This window comes from Phocoena sinus, chromosome 6 (assembly GCF_008692025.1).
Source record: "Phocoena sinus isolate mPhoSin1 chromosome 6, mPhoSin1.pri, whole genome shotgun sequence".
Lineage (NCBI taxonomy): Eukaryota > Metazoa > Chordata > Mammalia > Artiodactyla > Phocoenidae > Phocoena > Phocoena sinus.
This window is the reverse complement of record NC_045768.1, coordinates 42967983-42990192: the sequence shown is the minus strand read 5'-3', so window position 1 is coordinate 42990192 and position 22210 is coordinate 42967983. Positions and strand designations below refer to the sequence as shown.

General features: G+C 42.8%; 1 protein-coding gene across 1 annotated transcript in view; it reads right to left on the bottom strand.

The window, feature by feature from the left end:
- Nucleotides 1-22210, bottom strand: part of GNA14 (G protein subunit alpha 14) — a 202166-nt gene that overhangs the window by 96730 nt on the left and 83226 nt on the right. The window contains exon 2 of the mRNA XM_032634849.1: nt 6902-7086. Coding sequence (XP_032490740.1) covers nt 6902-7086 — 185 coding nt within the window. The remainder of the gene's footprint in view (nt 1-6901; nt 7087-22210) is intronic.

The following is a 22210-nucleotide window of genomic DNA, read 5'->3' as shown; positions in this document are numbered from 1 at the left end:
TGCCTGATTTCCTCACATGCATCCTTAACAGATCCTTCTAGAACTTCAGCCTCTTTCTGAAAATGAAAAGTTAAGCTGGAAGAGTTAAATATACACAGATATGAGACATGATCAAAGCTCTTTTTGGTGTTAGAAAATGTCTTCTCCTGGGGCTTCCCTGGTGGCGCAGTGGTTGAGAGTCCGCCTGCCGATGCAGGGGACGCGGGTTCGTGCCCCAGTTTGGGAAGATCCCACATGCCGCAGGAGCGGCTGGGCCCGTGAGCCATGGCCGCTGAGCCTGCGCGTCCGGAGCCCATGCTCCGCAACGGGAGAGGCCACACAGTGAGAGGCCCGCGTACCGCAAAAAAAAAAAAAAAAAAGTCTTCTCCTGCAATCCTAACCTGCAAATACCTGACTTTATTGCTTAAATGTGAAGTTGGATATTTGATGTTTAAGTTTTATACCTAGTGAATTACTATCTCAATAAATAAAAATATCTATTAATGATGAGTGAAAATATGTAACTACTTAATTTCCTAATATAATGTCTCTATTTACGAAATGAAATTGTAAGGTATTTTTATTACAAACAATATCTATACCTTGGGCATGTTATCAATATAACCTGCATCCCTGATTCTTTACTGATCAAAAAGAAACGATAACTTCAGTGTAGCAACAGCGGGAAAAGGAGACTGAGAAGACCCAGTAATGTGAACTCCAGCAAAGGAAATGCAGCTCCTTCTTCCCTCCCTGACCCCCACCCCATTCCTGGAAGCTCTCACCATGATGCTGTGCTAGGCTCCTGCGAGACTCAAAGGAAAAAACACAGAATCTGCCCTGAATTCAAAAATGTCACCTGGAGATGCTGTCACCGCTACCATCACCTCGTCTCACTAAGGCCTCCCGGCTCCCGGTACTGCTGAACTAAACAAACATCCTCAGTGCTGGCCCCTCAATTTACCTTTGGATAAAGATTGATTAGGTCATCCCATGGAAGAGATTATCAGAAGTCTCCCTCTCCTCTATGGAAAGGCTCATCAGAAAGTAGAATCCCAACTGAACGCCTCCAGATAATCTTAAGATACACATATCAGTGGCTCTCAAACTTGGCTGTCTAATCAGAATCACCTGGGAAGCTTCTAAAAGTCAATCCAAAAGCTCGGGCTGCGCGCCAAGAATACTTAGGCCCGACTCTCCAGGGCTGGTACCCTGGGCGGCAGCAGAAAAGCCTCCCAAGAGCTCCCAATGTGCAGCCGGGACTGAGGACCATTGTTTTGCATGTTCCTGATATATCCAGCAGTCAGGAGAGGGGGGATCCCGCTCCAAGGGGCTGAAACTCAAGACACTACAGGGAACTGATGACAAAGACATCCGTGTACCTAAATGAAGGACTTGAAACAAAATCAGCGGAGACCTTGTGAGTCAATTAAACCTCTCAAATTCAGCCGTTCAAGAGCTGTAGGTGGCTACAGGGCCCAAGCCCACTGCCTCAAGTGTGACTTGGAATTCAGGAAAAGCTTCTCGCAGAAGAGAAAGATGCTTTTTGAAGGACATTTCAGACCTCACACCTCTAGAAACACCGAATTCCAAGTTAAGTACTTGAGGGGAATGGCAGGCAAAATACTCCTCTTACTGTTCAATTATTAACTCTCCTTTTTTAAGGTGGTGTTTTTGTTTTCAGGATGAGCCCTTGCAATTAAATGTGTGTACATTACATGCAAATATGATGTGACCCCAGTGTGGGGAAGAGCTCCTATAAGAAGGAGGGCAAGTAAGAAGCTGGGGTCAGCTACCAAAAGAACCTGTAGACCTTGTACTTTTTTTCTAGAGATCACTGAATACAGACCAAACATTTTGAAAAGTTAGGCAGGGCTGTCCTTTGCCCTTGGGAAATGCTGTATGTAAATCATCCAAGCCAATTCTGCAGAACCTTTAAGGGGATAAGATTTCCTTTACCACACTACAGACCTAGAGTGAGAATTTCTCAAGTTGGAGACACTACAAACGGTAAAATATATGAAGATTTCCGTGAAATCATCACCAGGAAACACAAGATATAAGCTTAATTCAAATTTAGTAGTCCTGACACTGAGCAAACGCCTCTGTAGTATTTATCCAAGAAGTCATAAATTCTAATATGTGCTCATGACATTCTTGAGAGACATAAAAATTAAGGCTTATCAACAGAGTGAATACATATGAATAATTTCTTTTAAGAAAAGTAGGCAATGTATGAGAAAATAATCTTCAAGGCTAAATCTTAATTGAAAAAACATGTTGGTTAAAACATGGTGAAAAACCTGGGGCTTCCCTGGTGGCGCAGTGGTTGAGAATCTGCCTGCTAATGCAGGGGACACGGGTTCGAGCCCTGGTCTGGGAGGATCCCACATGCCGCGGAGCACCTGGGCCCGTGAGCCACAACTACTGAGCCTGCGCGTCTGGAGCCTGTGCTCCGCAACAAGAGAGGCCGCCATAGTGAGAGGCCCGCGCACCGCAATGAAGAGTGGCCCCCGCTTGCCGCAACTAGAGAAAGCCCTACGCACAGAAATGAAGATCCAACACAGCAAAAATAAATTAATTAATTAATAAACTCCTACCCCCAACATCTAAAAAAAAAGAAAGTTATAAATCCACCTCATCTCTTTAAAAAAAAAAAAGGTTAAAAACCGAATGCTACTAAATTTCTGATAAATTTCCTTTCAAAAATAGCCTGTCAAGAAATAGGCAAAGATTTTCAACAACCTGGCTGACCAATAACCTTGTTAACATTTAAAATAAACCCCCCTAAAATCACTCTTAATTCCCTTCTACAGACTTTTAAGAAAGCGTCTAGCTCTGAAAAAAATCAAATAATGGAATAAGAAGTGAGGGAAGGACTGAAAAGAAAAGCTAATTAGGTTTGTTCATCCCCGACTTAACTAGTCAATTGTTTTGAATGAAGCAATACTTTGTAAAGAAGACATGGGCTTCCCTGGTGGTGACATGGGCTTCCCTGGTGGTGCAGTGGTTAAGAATCCACCTGCCAACGCAGGGAACACGGGTTTGAGCCCTGGTCCAGGAAGATCCCACATGCTGTGTAGAAACTAAGCCCATGCACCACAACTACTGAGCCTGCACTCTAGAGCCCACGAGCCACAACTACTGAGCCCATGTGCCACAACTACTGAAGCCCGCACGCCTAGAGCCCATGCTCCACAACAAGAGAAGCCACCGCAATGAGAAGCCCACGCACCGCAATGAAGAGTAGCCCCCGCTCGCTGCAACCAGAGAAAGGCGGTGCACAGCAATGAAGACGCAATGCAGCCAAAAATAAATAAATAAAATAAATTTTTTTAAAAAAGAAGACATAGATCATGCTTCTTAAGTAATTACTTAAACTCCTAGAGCACTAATCATTTTATCATTTTATGACCTAAGAAGGGTACTTTGTTATAGTTTCACATTTGGAATCAGGACTAGCCCACAGAGAAAATTATTCAGAAAATAATAAAGAAGAAATCGATCAAAATGACTGACCTAAACAATCAACAGAAGAAACAATGAGTTCACTTCTGGCTTTTGAACTTGCCCCCGTAATAACCTTCTATTTTCCAGTGCCATTTAACTTGTAAAGCACTTCCTTTAGCTCACGTTGGCTTATGAAGTAGACAGAGCACGTGCTGTCTGCATTTAACAGACAAGGAAATGCGAGACCGGAGAGGTTACGTGGCTTCCCCTAGGACTGAGTCAGCAAACTCCAGACCATGCACTAAATCCGCTCTTGGCCTTTGTTTGGCCCGTGAGTTAAGAATAATCACCTTTTGCAAACAGAGTTTATAAGCAAGCGTCACTCATTCATTTATGCATTACCTATGCCTGGTTTTGTACAACAGCAGAGCTGAATAATTGCCACAGAGACTGTATAGCCCTCAAAGCCAAAAATATTTCCTCTCTGGCCCTTTACAGAAAAAGTTTGCTGACTCCTGCCTGAGACCCACAGGTGAGCGATGAGCAGAGCCCAGATTTGGGGGAACCAATCCGGTGATCTTCCTACTCAACCTTTTGCCTCTCCTTAAGCCGTGTCACTATGTGGTTCATCCCTGGCATATGTTTGAGGGATAAGAAGAAGCTTATGAAGCATGAATGCAGGTACTTGAAGTAGAAAGAAGGAATTGAGAATGGAGCCAGAGACAGTAAATGAGGAGGAGACAGAGGTACTACTGACTCATTTCCCAGTTTCACAGGTGTGTGAAAGGAGAGGAATTCTGCTCTTGGATGGACCATATCCAGAGTCTCACCCATACCTGATTTAAGAGTATGTAAATGGTGAGATTGGGGACCGTTTGAGTTGATATTTAGATCAGGTTTGAGGCTTGGAGTTGATGCTGTTTTTAGGGTTAAATCTTTGGGGGATATTAGAATGGGGTGAATGTATTTTGCTTATAGGCTGGACATTCTTTGGGGGATTGGGGCAGAGGGCAGACTGTACTGGGTTGAATAGTGTTGCTTTGAAATTCATGAAAACTCCAAATCTCAGAAAGTAACTTTATTGGGAAATAGGGTCTTTGTAGATTTAATCAAGCTATGATGAGGTCATACTGGATTAGGATGGGCTCTAACCCAATGACTGCTGTCCTCATGGGAAGAGGGAGGTTTGGACACAGAGAGGAGAACACCATGTGAGCACAGAGATACAGAGGGGAGAGCTCTGTGGGAAGACAGAGTCAGGGACTGGATGGAAACATCTACAAGCCAAAGGACACCAAGGATTGCCAGCAACCATCAGAAACTAGGAGGGCAGCATGGAACAGAGCCTCCCTCAGAGCCTCCAGGTGGAACCAAGCCCCTTGATTTCAGACGTCCAGGCTTCAGAACTGAAGGAAGAAATCTCTGTTTTAAGCCACCAGTTTGAAGTGCTTTGTTACGGCAGCTGGGGGAAACTAAGGCAGATTAGTGGGCAAGGGGACATGGCCTTGTGAGAAAGAATTCAGATCAAGATAAGTGGTGCAATGTCAAACCCCATAAAACCCTTTTGTTTGAAATATAAACTCAGAGTTCCTCTAGAAGACCTTGAGGGAAAACCAGACAAAAACCCAGGGACCTTGATTACTAAATCTGATCAGGTTTTTACAAACACATGTTGCCAAGATAAGCAGAACTGACTTATACTTGAGCCTTTTCTTCCCAATGGGCCTGTTTACAAATCTATCCCTAAATCCCAGTTAGTCACCCCACTATGACTGGGGAAACAAATGCCTTTTACAAAGGAGGAAAGTAGATTAACTAAAATTACCGCAAGGACGTTCCTGACATACCTCTTCTCTGAAATAATCCTAAATTTCCACAGATGACCTAATTTTTAAAATACTTTGTAAAGGGTGATTTCTTTTTTTTAACTGCATGCATTCAAAAAGATATAATGTATATACTCAAAACCAATGTGTAAAGGAATCAGAGTCACTTGTAGAATCACCCAGTGGCTCAGAATGCACCTCTCATATTACTTGGCATCAGATATACTAAAGACTAATTCCCACCACTAACACCCTCCCCCCACCACCTGTCACACACGCACACACACAGTTTTCAGCGTTAACACTGTTGAAGGTTGAAGCTGTGGGCAAGCTATATTCCTTCATTTCCTCAAGACTGCAAGGGAATGGTGGTAAAGACACAAGGTTGCAGTCACACTGTAAAGGTACGTCTAAAATTTGGCGCACGTTGAGTTTTCCTATGTAATCCAGTCACTGAGTAATAAAAAAAAATTAGATCGATTGCTCTGAAACTCTTTGTATAATGTACATGAACACAGATGCCACAAGTTCATGATAAAGTTGTCCCTGAGGTCCATACTTAAACCACTATTCTGGCCTTTGAGCAGCTAAATTCTTTTCAGTTGATGCACAAGAGAATCAGACAGAATTTTTCTCTTTATCATCATGTCATGTTGTAACTTGGTATCAATTATTTTAAAGAAACTCTATCAGTTAGATCCTTAATGAACTTATACATAGTATTTTCCTATGGATCTACATTCCGATACACCATAGAAAATATTATTTGTCTCCTCCTCCCACCCTCCTGCCTCATTATTTTCCTAGAGTCTTAAACAGATATGTATTTTAAATAACCCACGGTGACAGGAAAGCAAATGGCAACTTCATACCATTACTTTATGAGAGTCCTCTGCTAGCTGAGACACAAGCATTACCCTTCATAAATCATCACTTAGCTCCTAAGAAGGGCTAGCTCCCAAAACAAACAAACAAAGCCCGCTGACTTCTTTGAGTAGTCTGCAGGGCATCTTCCTAAGACTGGGAATTCTTAAAAAGTTGGCCATTGGGCTTCCCTGGTGGCGCAGTGGTTGAGAGTCCGCCTGCTGATGCAGGGGACATGGGTTCGTGCCCTGGTCCGGGGGGATCCCACATGCCGCGGAGTGGCTGGGCCCATGAGCATGGCCGCTGAGCCTGCGAGTCCGGAGCCTGTGCTCTGCAATGGGAGAGGCCACAGCAGTGAGAGGCCCATGTACCGCAAAAAAAAAAAAAAAAAAAAAGTTGGCCATTGTAAACCCAAGATCTCCACTGCTCCAATGAAGAAATTAACCAGGTATCTTAGCTGAAAGAGGACATGTATATGTATGTCTTCCTTTTCTCAGCATCTGAAAAAAGTCACCAGAATGACTACTCACATTTCTGAACCGCTGCGCACTGGACAGCACCACGCTACCACTATGCTAGAGCTTCTGCAGAAATAAGACTGCAGTGCTGTTCCTAAATTCATCACACTCCTCTGGAGTATCTCTACCCCAGAATCTGAGTTCAAGAGCTTCTTTAGGCCTCTGATGGAAGCACGCAGTAAATCTTTTAGTTCAGATACATATGCTAACCAGAGGAGGATAGCATGCATTCACAAACGGGTCCAACACTCTTAAGCATGTTACCTTATTCTGTTCACACACGTACTGTATCCTCAGGGTATCCATGGCTCTGATCATGGCTTGCATGGCGGTGAATATGTTTTGATAAACTAGCTTCGTGAACCCCTTTCTGTCTTCGTCGCTGTAACCAGACCCATGGATGATTCTCATTTGCTTGATAAAGGTGCTTTTGCCACTTTCTCCAGTTCCTAATAAGACAAAACAAGTGAAAAACGCAGTCAGCAGTCTTTAAAAGGAACAGAGTGAGAAAGAAAGTACCTCCTGGCAGCGCTGGCCAATATGAGGATTAGTAAATTGATGGGGGTGGATCTGGAAAGGGCCTGCCGAGTGCTTATGCAAGTTGAGGCTGCAGGTAGTGCCATCCTAAACCCCTGGGCAGAGGGGTCCCCACCCTGGACCCTGTGCTTTTGAAGTCCACAAATATCACAGACACACACACACACAATTTATTAAGGACACATGAGTGCCCATGTCACTTGGAGTAATCCTAAACATCAGCTCTTGTGACTAACGCTGTTTAGGCCCCAGGGAACTGCTCCCCGACATCCCTTGCCCTATGACCTCGAAACAAGTGGCATCCGTGTCTGAAAGCCCCAAACATTTGAGGGTTTCCCCACTGCTAATACCAGCCATGGCAGCGATGGGGGCTGCTTCAGAGCGCAGGGAAGGTTTGAGCAGCAGAAACACCGCGATGTGAGAAAAGGCTAATTAACTTGTCAATTCCTTTCTTTCAAACACATGAATACAATGGATCCTCGCACAATGAAGCACCATCCCTAGCTGTACTAAATGTCTATATTCTTCCCCCTCCTCATATTCCAATTTGTAGTTCAGGAGGTCCTCCAAACTCACAACACTTGTACATGGCAGCCAAGGAACATTTTACATCAAACCATTCCTACTTCTCTTAAATTTGCACAGATGTCCAGATAATATGTGTGAAACATGATGCCAGGGCTTTACATTAATATTAGATTGAGGGCTTCCCTGGTGGCGCAGAGGTTGAGAGTCCGCCTGCCGATGCAGGGGACACGGGTTCGTGCCCCGGTCCTGGAGGATCCCCACATGCCGCGGAGCGGCTGAGCCCGTGAGCCGTGGCCGCTGAGCCTGAGCGTCCGGAGCCTGTTGCTCCGCCACGGGAGAGGCCACAGCAGTGAGAGGCCCACGTACAGCAAAAAAAAAAAAAAAAAAATATTAGATTGAGATATTGTTTGAATAGACAGGAAAAGGTGCAGCGTACGTGACAGACATTTGTGTGATGGAATTAAAATATTTTCTTTCTAATATTTTTTGTGATAAAGATAATTTATCTCAGAGATCCCATTACCATGTTTGGAACATAATATACTATATTTATGGTTCATTTTCAAATCCAAGTATTGCTTTAAAGAAGTTTTTTTAACAATTCACGTTGATATGATCTCAGTAGGGCAAAGTTTCTTCTAATTGGAATTAATGAAAATCATCTCAGAACTAAAATGACTCAATCAAAGTTGGATTCTTCAAATGGGTGAACTGCATACGTACGAATATATATACAATATATATTCAGTATACTTGTTATAAAAAAGTCATCTAACAGTATTTCTATTAAAACAACACAAATTGTATGAAAATCTTAATTAAAATAATATAATTCGTGATTTTACTATAAAGGACAAAAATTATGAAATAGGAAATGATGGATTAATTATAAAATATTTTATTACGTATCCACATCTCATTGATCCAACAGAATACCCAGACAGTGCAGTTATAGTTAAATTTAATCATCTTTGCTACTTTGTTCCCTTTTAGTCATATTAAAAACCATAGTTGTACATATCTTTTTTGACATTTTAGTTATAAAGAGATGTTTGTCATGGTAAGAGGATAGAACATATTAATAATGGTTTGTTGGCTTGATTATTGCCTGTAACCATTTAGACTTATGGGATGTGGGTCTCCATCTGTACTCTCGCCGGGGGCCCTGTGAACATCAGGCCCCGGAGAAACATCTAGGGGACTCGAACAATTTTTCCAGGTGAACAACTGAGACAACTCTTAGCATTTGATAAGATCTTTCCTTGTAAGAAAAAAAAAAATGTTCCTTCAAGTTGATCTTTTCAAAACACAAACCTGCTTTTCTATGTGTCTTCCCATCCTCAGCTCAAAACCCTCAATGGGGGCTTCCCTGGTGGCGCAGTGGTTGAGAGTCCACCTGCCGACGTAGGGGACATGGGTTCGTGCCCCGGTCTGGGAAGCTCCCACATGCCGCGGAGCGGCTGGGCCCGTGAGCCATGGCCGCTGAGCCTGGGCGTCCGCTCCGCAACGGGAGAGGCCACAACAGTGAGAGGCCCGCGTACCGCAAAAAAAAAAAACCTCTCAATGGCCTCCCCTCAGCTCAGGAAGAAAGAAAACTACTGTGGCCAACAAGGCCGCGTGGTCTGGCCTCTCCGTCTTCACCAGCCTCTTCTCACAACACGCTTTCCTCCTCCCTCTGCACTCTAGCCACACTGGCCTCCTTGTTGCAGCCTTGGCCCATGCCTCGCACGTTCCTGGGATGGTCTCCCTTCACCCCTCTCACTGCTGCTCTTCACCTGGACTGGTCTGCCTGATGAGGTCAAGTCCCCATACTCTAGGTTCTCAAGGTACCATGAACTTCTGGTTGGAGCACCTGTTCCAGCTGCACTTTTGCCCATTAATGTCATTCTTCCTTTGAAATATGCCTCCCTTACCAGCCTGTAAGTTTTGTAAGGGGAGACAGGGGCCATATTTGTTTTTATTCACACTGCCTCCCCTTGGGCCAGGTATAATGCCTTACACTTGGCACAAGCTCATTAAGCTTTTATAAAATTGTGATAAAATACACACAGCAAAATTTACCATCTTTATTATTTGTAGGTATACAGTTCAGAAGTGTTAAGTATATTCACATTGTTGTGCAATCTCCAGAACGCTTTTCATCCTGCAGAACTGAAACCCCACACCCATTAAACAACTCCCCAGTCCTCCCTCCCCCCCAGCCACCTTTCTACTTTCTGTATCTAAGAATCTGACCACTCTGGGTACCTCATATAAGGGGAATCACACAGTATTTGTCTTTTTGTGACTGGCTTATATCACGTAGCATAATACCCTCAAGGTTCATTCATGTTGTAGCCTGGGACAGCATTTCCTTCCTTTTTTTTTTAAAGACCCTGATTATTTTTTATTTATTTATTTATTTAAATTTATTTATTTTTGTCTGCGTTGGGTCTTTGCTGCGCGCGGGCTTTCTCTAGTTGCAGCGAGTGGGGGCTACTCTTCATTGCGATGCGCGGGCTTCTCATCGCGGTGGCTTCTCTTGCTCCGGAGCCCGGGCTCTAGGCGCGCGGGCTTCAGTAGTTGTGGCTCGTGGGCTCTCGAGCGCAGGCTCAGTAGTTGTGGCGCACGGGCTTAGTTTCTCCACAGCATGTGGGATCTTCCCGGACCAGGGAACAAACCCGTGTCCCCTGCATTGGCAGGCGGATTCCTAACCACTGCGCCACGAGGGAAGCCCTCCTTCCTTTTTTTTTTTACATCTTCATTGGAGTATAATTGCTTTACAATGGTGTGTTAGTTTCTGCTTTATAACAAAGTGAATCAATTATACATATACATATGTTCCCATATCTCTTCCCTCTTGCATCTCCCTCCCTCCCACTCTCCCTTATCCCACCCCTCTAGGTGGTCACAAAGCACTGAGCTGATCTCCCTGTGCTATGCGGCTGCTTCCCACTAGCTATCTATTTTACATTTGGTAGTGTATATATGTCCATGCCACTCTCTCACTTTGTCACAACTTACCCTTCCCCCTCCCCATATCCTCAAGTCCATTCTCTAGTAGGTCTGTGTCTTTATTCCTGTCTTACCCCTAGGTCCACCACCGGATGAATGGATAAAGAAGATGTGGCACATATATACAATGGAATATTCCTCCTTCCTTTTAAAATCTTAAATAATATTATTGAATTGAAAGTATTTTTTGAATACATGATAGTGATAAGGAATCCATCCAATCTCAGCTGCCTTCACTATCCACAAATAGGAAAAGAGGTGGCTCACCCTCTCTCAACCACCCAGTGTGCTATGTGGGTAGCAGTGACCTCAACCATGGCAGGAACCACCATGAAAATGGCCAAGCAGGAGCCTTATCCTGATTCTCTGTGACCCTTTCCCGGTTACTCCCCAGTCCTAATAATGGTGACTGTTAGAGAGTCACACTGTGCCTGGTACTCTGCACACATGATCTCCTTTGATCCTCACAACCAACCCACGAGGGATGAACTATTACTGTCATCTTTATCATACAGATGAGAAACCTGGGGCTCATACTGTTCAGTGATCTCTGTAGGTGCACACTGTCAGCAAGAGAAAGAGGGGACTTACTCAATCAGACTCTAATGCAGACTCTACTGTCAGAGAAGAACATCGGGATCGTGACCAAATGGACTTAGTCATACTGCTCTAATGAGGACAGACGGGAAGTTCACAGCCGCACACTGAACCCTAAGCCCAGGCACACCCACCATCCTGCAGGCGCACACTGTTGGGGCATGAAGAAGAACCTCCCGACAGGTGAGTGTCCTCACAACCTCACAAGCCTCCCTGTTGCCTTACTTCTACCTCCAGAGACCGGAAAGGTGGGTGCCGTCTTCCCAGGTCAGAGAGGAGGAAACTGTGAGTCAGCAAACAGGGCAAAGCTGATGCAGATTCAGAGCTGCGGCTAGCAACCGGGCTGCTAAAGCCTTAGCCTTCAAGGTTCAACACAAATAACACCCCCCTAAAGGAATTTTCTTCCCCTTCATCCCCCCAACAGTTAGGCTTGCCCCCTTTAAGCTCTCAAAGTGCCTGTGGACACCCCAGTGGGGCCCATCCCCTAACTGCTTGCTTGCAGATATGTCTCTTGCTACACCCTAAGTCCAGGAAGGGTAAGGCTTGGGAGTCACGCATTTGGGTACCACGAACACTGTGCCTGCCATATAGTCAGCTCTCAAAAAGTGACTAAATGGAGGAATGAATAGAACAAACATGAGAAGTCAGTGTTCCCCCATTGGTCTTATATCACAGACAACTGCAGAAAAGTGAGATATGAATTGTCAAAAGATGACTGTGATGAGACCAGTTTCATGAGGACTCTTGGCTGCCAAGACTTAGTGTGTTGACTGAGGACCCGTGGGAAGGTCCTATACGGTCAGAGCTTGGTCTAGAATCCTGAATCAGATTAGATCTCTGCTCTTGCAGAATCCTGGGGTTCCCTGCATCTCTTCTGTGATGCTGCCACACTTGCTTCTATTCCACCCCAGCAAGGTTGACCTTGGGCAAAGTGCTACCTTATCCTAAGTGAAGGTTAATACTTCCCCATTCTACATACCACAAAGCTGACGTGAACGGAGAGATTATGTAATTATCACGAAACACCTGGGTTTTGGACCCTCTTAAGCCGGAAAAATCATCAAGACTCACCCCAAAGTTCTATACCAAAGTAGAGGATCTTTTGCATTTTAAAGACCATTCACTTACAAAAGGTTAAAGTCAACCCCACCAGCAGCCCCAAACACAGAAACATGTTTAAAAAGTCACTGATTTTGCTTTTGGACATGGAAGATTTTGAAAAGAAAAGGTTAGAAATGATTTTAAAGATTAATAAAAAGATGATATAAATGTATTTGATCAATACCAATATTTTAAAACATTCTTCAATTCTACTAATATATTGTGGTTATTTGAAGAATAAAAAACCAAACATAGGGCAAAAAAAGGACAGGTTAAAGAAAAGAAGAAAGATTGAAAGACACACACCACCTGGGGCTGAGGGCAAGAGAGCAAAGAAACTCGGTGGGCTGGGGGTAGGGGTGAAGGATCCTCTCCCTCTCATTTAAGCCTCAACACAACCCGGTTAGTATCTTCTTTTTCCAGAAGGTAACCTGAATATCAAAAAGATTAGATAGTTTATTTAATCTCTGTCCAAGGTCAAAGTCTGTCCAAGGTGACTCAGCTTGGAAGTGTTTGTTGAGTCTTGGGTCTAAATCTGGGTCTCTGTTGGTGCATGCACTTCCCATGATAACACCATGTGCTAGTTTTACACTGAGTGTTTCCCCAAATAAATGGCCAAGTCACACCCTTCTATCAGCTAAGCACTGTCTTCACCTGGTTCTGAGACTCCAGCACTTGGAGCTTTATCTTTAATTCTTCAGAGCTCTGCTCTAAATGAGAGTTCCAACAGCAGATGGGGGCTGAGGTGGGAGAGGGGGTGGAAACACGAGAGGTAAGTCAGTCTCTGCAATGACAGCTGTGACCAGGACTTAGAGGGACCAGTAAACTCAAGCTAAGGATCTGAGCTGAGTTTCTGTCTGGATGGTCTGTCCATTGACGTAAGTGGGGTGTTAAAGTCCCCCACTCCTATTGTGTTACTGTCAATTTCTCCTTTTATTATCTGTTAATATTTGCCTTATATGTTGAGGTGCTTCTATGTTGGATGCATACATATTTACAATTGTTATATCTTCTTGGATTGATCCCTTGATCATTATGTAATAGTCTTTTTTTTTTTTTTTTAACATTATTTATTTATTTATTTTTGGCCGCGTTGGGTCTTTGCTGCTGCATTCGGGCTTTCTCTAGTTGTGGCGAGCAGGAGCTACTCTTCATTGCAGTGTGTGGGCTTCTCATTGCTGTGGCTTTTCTTGTTGCAGATTGTGGGCTCTAGGCCCACAGGCTTCCATAGTTGTGGCATGTGGGCTCAGTAGTTGTGGTGCACAGGCTCAGTTGCTCTGCAGAATGTGGGATCTTCCCAGACCAGGGATCGAACCCGTGTCCCCTGCATTGGCAGGTGGATTCTTAACCGCTGGGCCACCAGGGAAGTCCCAACAGTCTTTATTTTAAAGTCTCTTTTGTCTGATATGAGTATTGCTACTCAGCTTTGTTTTGATTTCCATTTGCATGGAATACCTTTTTCCATCCCCTCACTTTCAGGCTGTATGTGTCTCTAGGTCTGAAGTGAGTTGGTATAGGCAGCATATATACGGGGCTTGTTTTTGTATCCTCACTTCTTCTAAACAGAAACTCAACACTCAGACATAGAGCACAACCGTTCATTTATTCCACACAAAAGAAAAATCTAAATGATATGATTTTTAGAACAAAAATTATTGGTGATTGGAAGAATAGGTGACTTAGCTCTGACATCCCTCCTGACTGCGTATTAGAATGTGTTGTTTGGGCCAGTCAGTAGCACAGGTCCACTCTGCTTTGTTTCTTATCTCTTTGTGAGAACTTTCTCGCTGGCTCTTCCACAAAATCAACATGCTGGTGGACGGCACCTCCACAGCCTCTGCAGATAGCAGGAGAACTGAGCCCTCACTCTGGGAGCAGCATTCCCTCACTCTGGGAGCAGCAGAGAGGGGGGAGCCGTGGCTTGGAAGGCGAACTTTGGTATCAAGTGACCAAGAGATTTAATCAGATGAGACAAAGGGGGACAGGGGAGGGAACCACAGGCCAGAAGGACTTTTGCTCCTGGACCCAATGCTATTAAAATACAGAGCAGAGAATGGAGTAAAATTACAATTCCATCTCTAGATTCTGTTCCAAATATAAATAAGGGAAATGCCTCTTTTCTCCCACTTAGTTTTTGCTTCACTGTTTTCATACTTGGAGGAAAGAAAACCAACGATGGGTTATAAGTACTTTAAAACTTTCGTTATCATTAAGAGCCTACTAGTTTCGGGTTCTTATTTATCATCACCCTACTACAAATGTGGTCTGTAATAAAATCAGGGGGTAACCTCTGAGTAAGGCACCCTGGTTGTAACAGAGATTCCTCCGAGGGCCTGGTTCGCCTTCCCTGCTTTTGTGCCCGCTGACCTCCAGGCAGGAGACCAAGCTGCCTCTCACTACGCCTGCCTCTCGTACTCCCGAGTCTCTCGCTGCAGTACTCTGCCGGGATCCTGTGCCTCCCCCCACCGTAAATGTGAGTTACTTCCTTTTCCAGCATACATGCCCAGCAAGTGGTTAATCTGCACTTACGTGGCTTGCTACTCGGGCATGGCTGGCACATATGGATAACCTGTGTTCTATTTAAGTGAAAGCTCACCTCCGCAGGCTTCCTGTGTCCGTGGGTGGTGGGTGTGCACTCTGCAGGGCCGGGAGCTTTCCTATAGGATACTTGTTCTTGGCATTCACTTACCAGTGTTTCCCCAAACTCCATTATTTCTGTACCTACCTTGCTATTTTTATCATATCCATGTACCATCTGCATGATTATATAATATTAAAAATTTTTTTATTTAAATAAGCTTCTTATGTAAGGAAACATGAATGTTATGAGTAAAAAACCAGTGTCATTTGCCATGGGTAATCCAATTAAATATTTCATTAATTAAATATTATCATAAGACTTTGGTGATATTCCAACTACAAACATCTGGTCTATCCCCCAGTGATCTGGTGTGTATTATGTGAAATGTACTCTTTTACTCTCCATCCTTAAAGGAGCTTTCCCCCTCTTTCTCTTGAGAGGCTTCTGAAATTCTACCCATGAACCTCACACACGTACAAAAAAACTGAGGGTTGAAACTGATGTAACTAAAAAGGGGTCAGAAAAATGTCTTAGCACTAAAATTCTAAACTCTGAGATTTGAGAAAGCCATCTGAGGTTCGAGTTTCAGCTTAAGACTCAGAAAGACTCATGGGGAGGGAAAAAAAAGTTGGTTTTTAGAAGCCAGGAGAGAACAGAGGCCGAAGCAAAAAGGCCTTTCCAAGTGATAAACCGAGCATATCTAAACAGAAAGCCAATTGTTCTAAAGTTTACCTATAATCTTTAGTCAAGACCGCCTCCCTGAGAGTCAAAGGGAGGAGCTGATAAAACTTCTCAGATGGGCAAAGCCAACTCCAATAGTCTGTGATGTTTTCTGAAACCATCTGGGAGAAGCCATTGTGTTTCAGCTCAGTTTTACAGAAGATGATGTATGTAAACAGAACAGAAATGGGGACACAATTCTGTACGTTGGTGTAAATGACTTATGAGACCAACGGGCAGAAGAGGGTATGGACACATTCTGTTGTGACTGGCAGGTTGGCTCTACGGGGCCTTATTTCTCTTGTTTCCTCGTGTCTTTGGAGCCTAAAACAGAGCACATAGTAGGAGCCTAATAAATATCTGTGCTTCGGTATTCATTGACTAAGACAACAAGGATGATCACGGTCTGGGAAAGCAATGGGAAGAGGGTTTGCCTGGCCAAGAGAGGACTCAGGACTAAGTGGACAAGTCTGTTGAGTGACAAAGCAGCCTCACACAGGAGCAGGCACACTGCCACTTGCCCTTTCCGATGAGGACACGCGGGGCCCCGGGGCCAGCCACACAGGGAGGCTCAGGTTCTGTATCAGAGTTTCCTGGTAGTTGGGTACAGGAGTTAGGAAAATGCCTTTTGGAATCTTTATGCAGGAGAGGTTCTTAGTAGCAAAGAGGGTGGCCTGGAGGAGAGTGCCTGGATTTGGGGGCACTCTGCTTGGTTCCCTATAACTCACAGCTGACCTTGGGCAGCAGCCACCCCAGGTGGCGGGAGTTTCTGCACCTGTGAGTGCTGCAATCCTGGTACTTGTTATTCTAAAGATACTGATTCATGAGAGAATCTGGCTAACATTGGGGAAAATTCCAAATGATCCCTTACTGCTACGGTGAGAATGTTTGTCCCCCCCACCCAACCCCATAAGGCTGAGAATCTTATGCCCAAAGAGATGGCATTAGGAGGGCCTTTGGAAGGTGATTAGGTCATGAGAGTGGAGCCCTCATGAATGACATTAGTACCCTTATAAAGAGAACCCAGAGAGCTCCCTTGCCCCTTCTACCATATGAGGCCACCGGGAGATGTCTGCAGTCTGGAGACCAGCTCTCATCAGAACTCAACCTTAATGACACCCAGAACTTCAACTTCCAGCCTCCAGACTGTGAGAAATACACCTCTGCTGTGTATGAGCTACCCAGTCTGTGGTATTTCATAGCAGCCTAAGTGAACTAAGACATCTACCCAAGTGCAATCCAATGGAGGGAGGGATACTCAATAAAAATGCAGGTTCCTGGGCTCCTCCTCAGTTTAACTCTGACTCACACTTGCAGGAGCCTGGCATTATGCATTTTAACCAGAGCTCCAAGGGTTTTGATGCACCCAGTCCATGGACTGGTTGGGAAGCACTTCTCCAGGCTCTCCCGAGAGGAACCTCTACTAATGTAATCTACCTGGGACTGGAATGCTCAAATTTTTACATCACGTTCAGTGTAGCCAATGGGATTTTATACCAAGTTCCAATTTCATTTCTGCATGAACAAAATATCTCTGTGGGAGCTCTGTTTTTCAATTTCCAGAGGGGAAACATTTTGAAGGTGCCATAAAGATTCACTTATTCAAATCAGTCCCCCCCAATCCCCATATCACCATCACAATCATGTCATCTTCCCCAGCCTCTGCTCTTGCAAACAGAAAACGTGCTATTTTTCACCATAAAAGGAGAAGTGGCAATGTCCCAGGCATCATAGAACTGGAAACAACTGGACACAGAGTTCATGGCTGCTTTCTCAACAAAAGAGGTAAGTACAAGTCTTTTGAAACAAAAAGGAAAAGCTGAAAGAACTTAAGTGATGAGGCTCAATAGATAGTTTGAGATTTTTTTTTAAAAAAAGAAGCCAACACTAAAACAATGGAGCAGAATTCAAGATGCTGTATATTTTATAGTCTTTTTGTTTCATTAATCTACAAAATCATTTGTATTGACTCACCAAGAAAAGCAGCAATGCCAAGTATTTCCTGCCACTTTCTGTCTTTGGGCCTCATTTTGATCAAGATGGTATTTTCAAGTCCAAACTTGATTTCTGAGCAGTTCTTATATCAGGCAAAGCCAAAAGATCATGCTAACAATTTTCAATCACAAAGATTTTTTGAATAAATGTTTTTCTAATTTGAAGTATCAAACATAATGTACTTCTCATATTTGCCACAAGTGCATTTAAAAGTTCAAATGCAAGGAGACAGCAAGGCTACTTTTTACTCTAAATTAATTTGAGCTATTTACCTACACAACCAAATTTCTATAATTTGTTAGAAATGTGGTATTCGTAAAAAATTCAATACAAATATTCAGCTTAGAATTAACTGCTTTATGTCAGGAAACGGTTGTCATTAATTGACATGCATCTCTTGTATGCAGTCAACATGATCCAGAGATCTTTGTTAGCCAGATATTCTAACTGACCCTTCCACGAAGAGTTACACAATTTTGCTTGTTCTGTGTCAATAGCTCGTCTGTATAAGTTTCCGGAAAAGTAACAAAATATACAGAATCTTAAGAAACAAATGCCTGCTAGTGACAAAACTCTATTTTGGAAAATGCTGAGGACATCAATTACTTTCCCCTAAAAATGAATAAACCACACAAAGGATAGGGAGGAACCTATTCAAATAATCTCTGTGGTTTACAACTAAAATATTAGCAATCCCATTAGAAGTAAAACTCATTTCACTTATAAGGAGGGTCAAGAGATCACTTTCTGCTCTATGACTCTAACTCATAATTGTTTTATTTTTTAAAAAGACAAATTGTAAGCATTTTCATAAATGATTTTAGAATCTTCCCCAGTTCACTGCTCTTCCTGAAAATTGACATTTCCCTCATTCTTACAGAAACGTTTACCAAGAAGTCATACCACCAGGGCGCTAATAAGACTTTAGCCTCTCAACCTTTGAAAGGATATGAGGAATCATATATCCCCAGAATGGTCAACACAGGGAGGAGTCTAAATTCAGAACTTGTTCCTTCACAAGTTATGATTGTCCAAAAGCTGAATTTTTGCTCATGCTGAAAAAGAATAGGAGGAAGGATAGAGCAAAGACAAAAATTACTCAAAGGAAAAGATGAAGCTCTAAAAAGATAGGATGGACTTAAAATCTTCAAACCTCAATAAGGGCAGGCAAGGAGACAAGATATCTATTTCGAAATACTAAAGCATCTTGCTGAAACACGGGGAGTATCTGACCCACCCTTCTATCCATCCTCCTCCACTCCAAAGATAAATTTAAATGAAAATAAGTTAAATTGTAGTTAAACAAAAGTAGACACTAGTGCAATTAAATGCATGTTCAGGTTAAGAATGAAAGCACAGAGAATTCCAAGACCGTGGGACTTTCAAAGTACCATGCACTATCATCCACTTTGGATGGTTTTCCAAAAAAATTGTTCTCTTGAAGTCCTTCTCACCATTCTGGCAGAATATGAAATTAGTTTTATTCAGATTTCAGTACAGTAAACCCCTCCGTCCCCATCCATGGTTTGAATTTCTGCAGTTTCAGTTACCTGTGGTCAACCGTGGTCTGAAAATATTAAATGGAAAATTCCATAAATAAATAATTCTTAAGTTTTAAGTTGCACACCCTTCTGAGTAGCATAATGAAAGCTTGCACCATCTCACTCTGTCCTGCCTGGGACATGAGTCATCCCTTTATCCAGCATATCCCACCCATTAGTCACTTAGTAGCTATGTGGTTATCAGATTGACTGTGCAGTTATCGCAGTGCTTGTGTTCAAGTCACCCTTTTTTTACTTAATAATGGCCCCAAGGCGCAGGCGTAGTGATGCTGACGATTTGGATATGCCTATGAGAAGTCATAACGTGCTTTCTTTAAGAGAAAAGGTAAAAATTCTCAACTTAATAAGAAAAGAAAAACATATGCTGAGGTGGCTAAGATCTATGGAAAGAATGAATCTTCTATCTGTGAAGTTGTGAAGAAGGAAAAAGAAATCCATGCTAGTTTTGCTGTTGCATCTCAAACTGCAACAAGTTATGGCCACACTGTGTGAAAAGTACTTAGTTAAGATAGAAAAGGCATTAAATTTATACAATATTTTGAGAGAGGGACCACATTCTCATAACTTTTATTAGAGTATATTATTTGAATTGTTCTATTTTATTATTAGTTATGTTGTTAATCTCTTACTGTGCCTAATTTATAAGTTAAACTTTATCATAGGTACATATGTATAGAAAAAAACATAGTGCATATATACATATATATATATATAGAGAGAGAGAGAGAGAGAGAGGGAGAGAGAATTCAGTACTATGTATGGTTTCAGGTAACCACTGGAGGTCTTTTATATTTATCTATTTATGCATTTATTAGGCTGCACCGGGTCTTAGTTGCGGCACGTGGGATCTTCGTTGCCACGTGTGGGATCTTTAGTTGCGGCATGCAGACTCTTAGTTGCAGCACGTGGGATCTAGTTCCTGGGCCAGGGATTGAACCCAGGCCGCCTACATTGGGAGTGCGGGGTCTTAACCACTGGACCACCAGGGAAGTCCCTCCACTGGAGGTCTTGGAATGTATCCCCCATGGATAAAGGGGGACTACTGTAGATATCCAAAAAGGTGTATGGTGTCTTTCAGCACCACTGTGATCAAAATATGTAAATTTACCCTTAAAGGTCCAGTTTAAGAACACATGGGTTAAGTAATACCAAGATATTGGCAATGTTGTATCAACCAGGTAAAACTCAGGTCCCGTCATTTTTGCCTTCCTTTCTCTATCCCAGGAGCCCAGCTGGCTCCCAGGCCAACTCATCCATCTTATCGACTGTTCCACCATCGCTTTTACTGTGAATGCCCCCGCATTCCCAGGTAGAAAGACTCATTCTCTTCTTCTTGGTCCTACTATATCTTTATATACCATTATTACGGCCTTGTCATGATATTTATGTCTTCCCATTAGTCTGTGATTTTCCTTAGATTAGGAACTCTCTTCTCTACCTTTGAGTCCCAGCACCTTGGACAACACCTGCCCTAGAGTAGGTGCTCACTAACTGTCTGAATATTTGAAGAATTTCCTAATACCACTTTCTGTAGCATTCCTCAACTAATCACCAAAAAGCCTTGGACTCTTTCCTACCATTTAATTCCCAGGGGCCTTTCCCAATGTAAATGAAATATGTTCTCCTGCTTTAATTCTTCTCTCAGTCCCCAAAACAACAAACAATTTTGTGCCAACTCAGAAACTTGAGTTCTCATCAAATGGTCTTCGTTATGGCCTCACCCTCTGAAAGAAAGAAGTTTCTTTTTTGGTGTACAGCTGTGAATCAAGTAACATCACAGTCTAATTCAGGACGTGCTTGGAGTCATTCCAGCCATTATTTATTCAGCATATATTGAGTGCCTGGGCTGGGCTCTGATTCTAAGGAATGAGTCTCCACCTCAGTGGGGAAGGCCAACTCTGTCATTTCCTTTCCTCCAGCCCAAGATCCGTTTGAGCCTCAGTCTTCCCAGAACCATGAACTCCAGGATGGCTAAGACAAAAACATTTGGTCAAGAGTTTTTCAATATGTCTCTTACTGATATCCCAAAAAAATTACTTGAATATATATATATATGCATATATAATTTCCAAGTGACAACCTAATGATTCATGAGTAACTAACCTCTAGTTCCACTCATCAAGATCTCTTTGGGGGAAGATGTTTGCAAAAACAGGCTGGACCCCTCTCTCCAGGGTGGGTTAAAATGACCAGGATGACTGTATCGCTGTCTTTTTTTTTTCTTGAAATATAGTTGGTTTACAATGTTGTGTTAATTTCTGCTGTACAGCAAAGTTATTCAGTTATACAAATATATATATATACATTCTTTCCTTCAATATTCTTTTCCATTATGGTTTATCACAGAATATTGAATATAGTTCCCTGTGCTATACAGTAGGACCTTGCTGTTTATCCATTCTATATATAATAGTTTGAGGATGACCACATCTTCTGATTGTCCAGGACCAGTCCTAGTTTATACCGGTTGTCCTGAGGTAATTATTAATAGTATCCTTTCTCATTCTCAAAAGTGTCCTGGTTTGGATAATAAAGTATATGGTCACTCTCAGTATAACTCTGCCATATTGGCGTTGTCAGAGACTTTACAGTCTCCTCTGGCATTACAACACTAATTTACTGCTAAAACATACAGCTTAAGATAAGAAAATCAATAACCAACCAGCTTTTTCTTTTCATAAACCTCCACCTTAACAACAACAAAAAACAGTTTTTCACTAAGACAACTGTGGGAGCTGCTAACATGTTTCTCATATGGGAAGGATGTACTCTTTGACTTTGCTGTAAAACCAGCTGAACAACATAACCCAAGTAGCTGCTTTGTTACAGACAGTGGGAAAATGTACGCAAAAGAGGTCATTTCAACTAAAAGAAATCTGTATATGATAGCTATTATTTGCATTAATTATATCTCCAGTGACCCACCTACGGGGAAAAAAAAACTTTCCACTAAAAGCC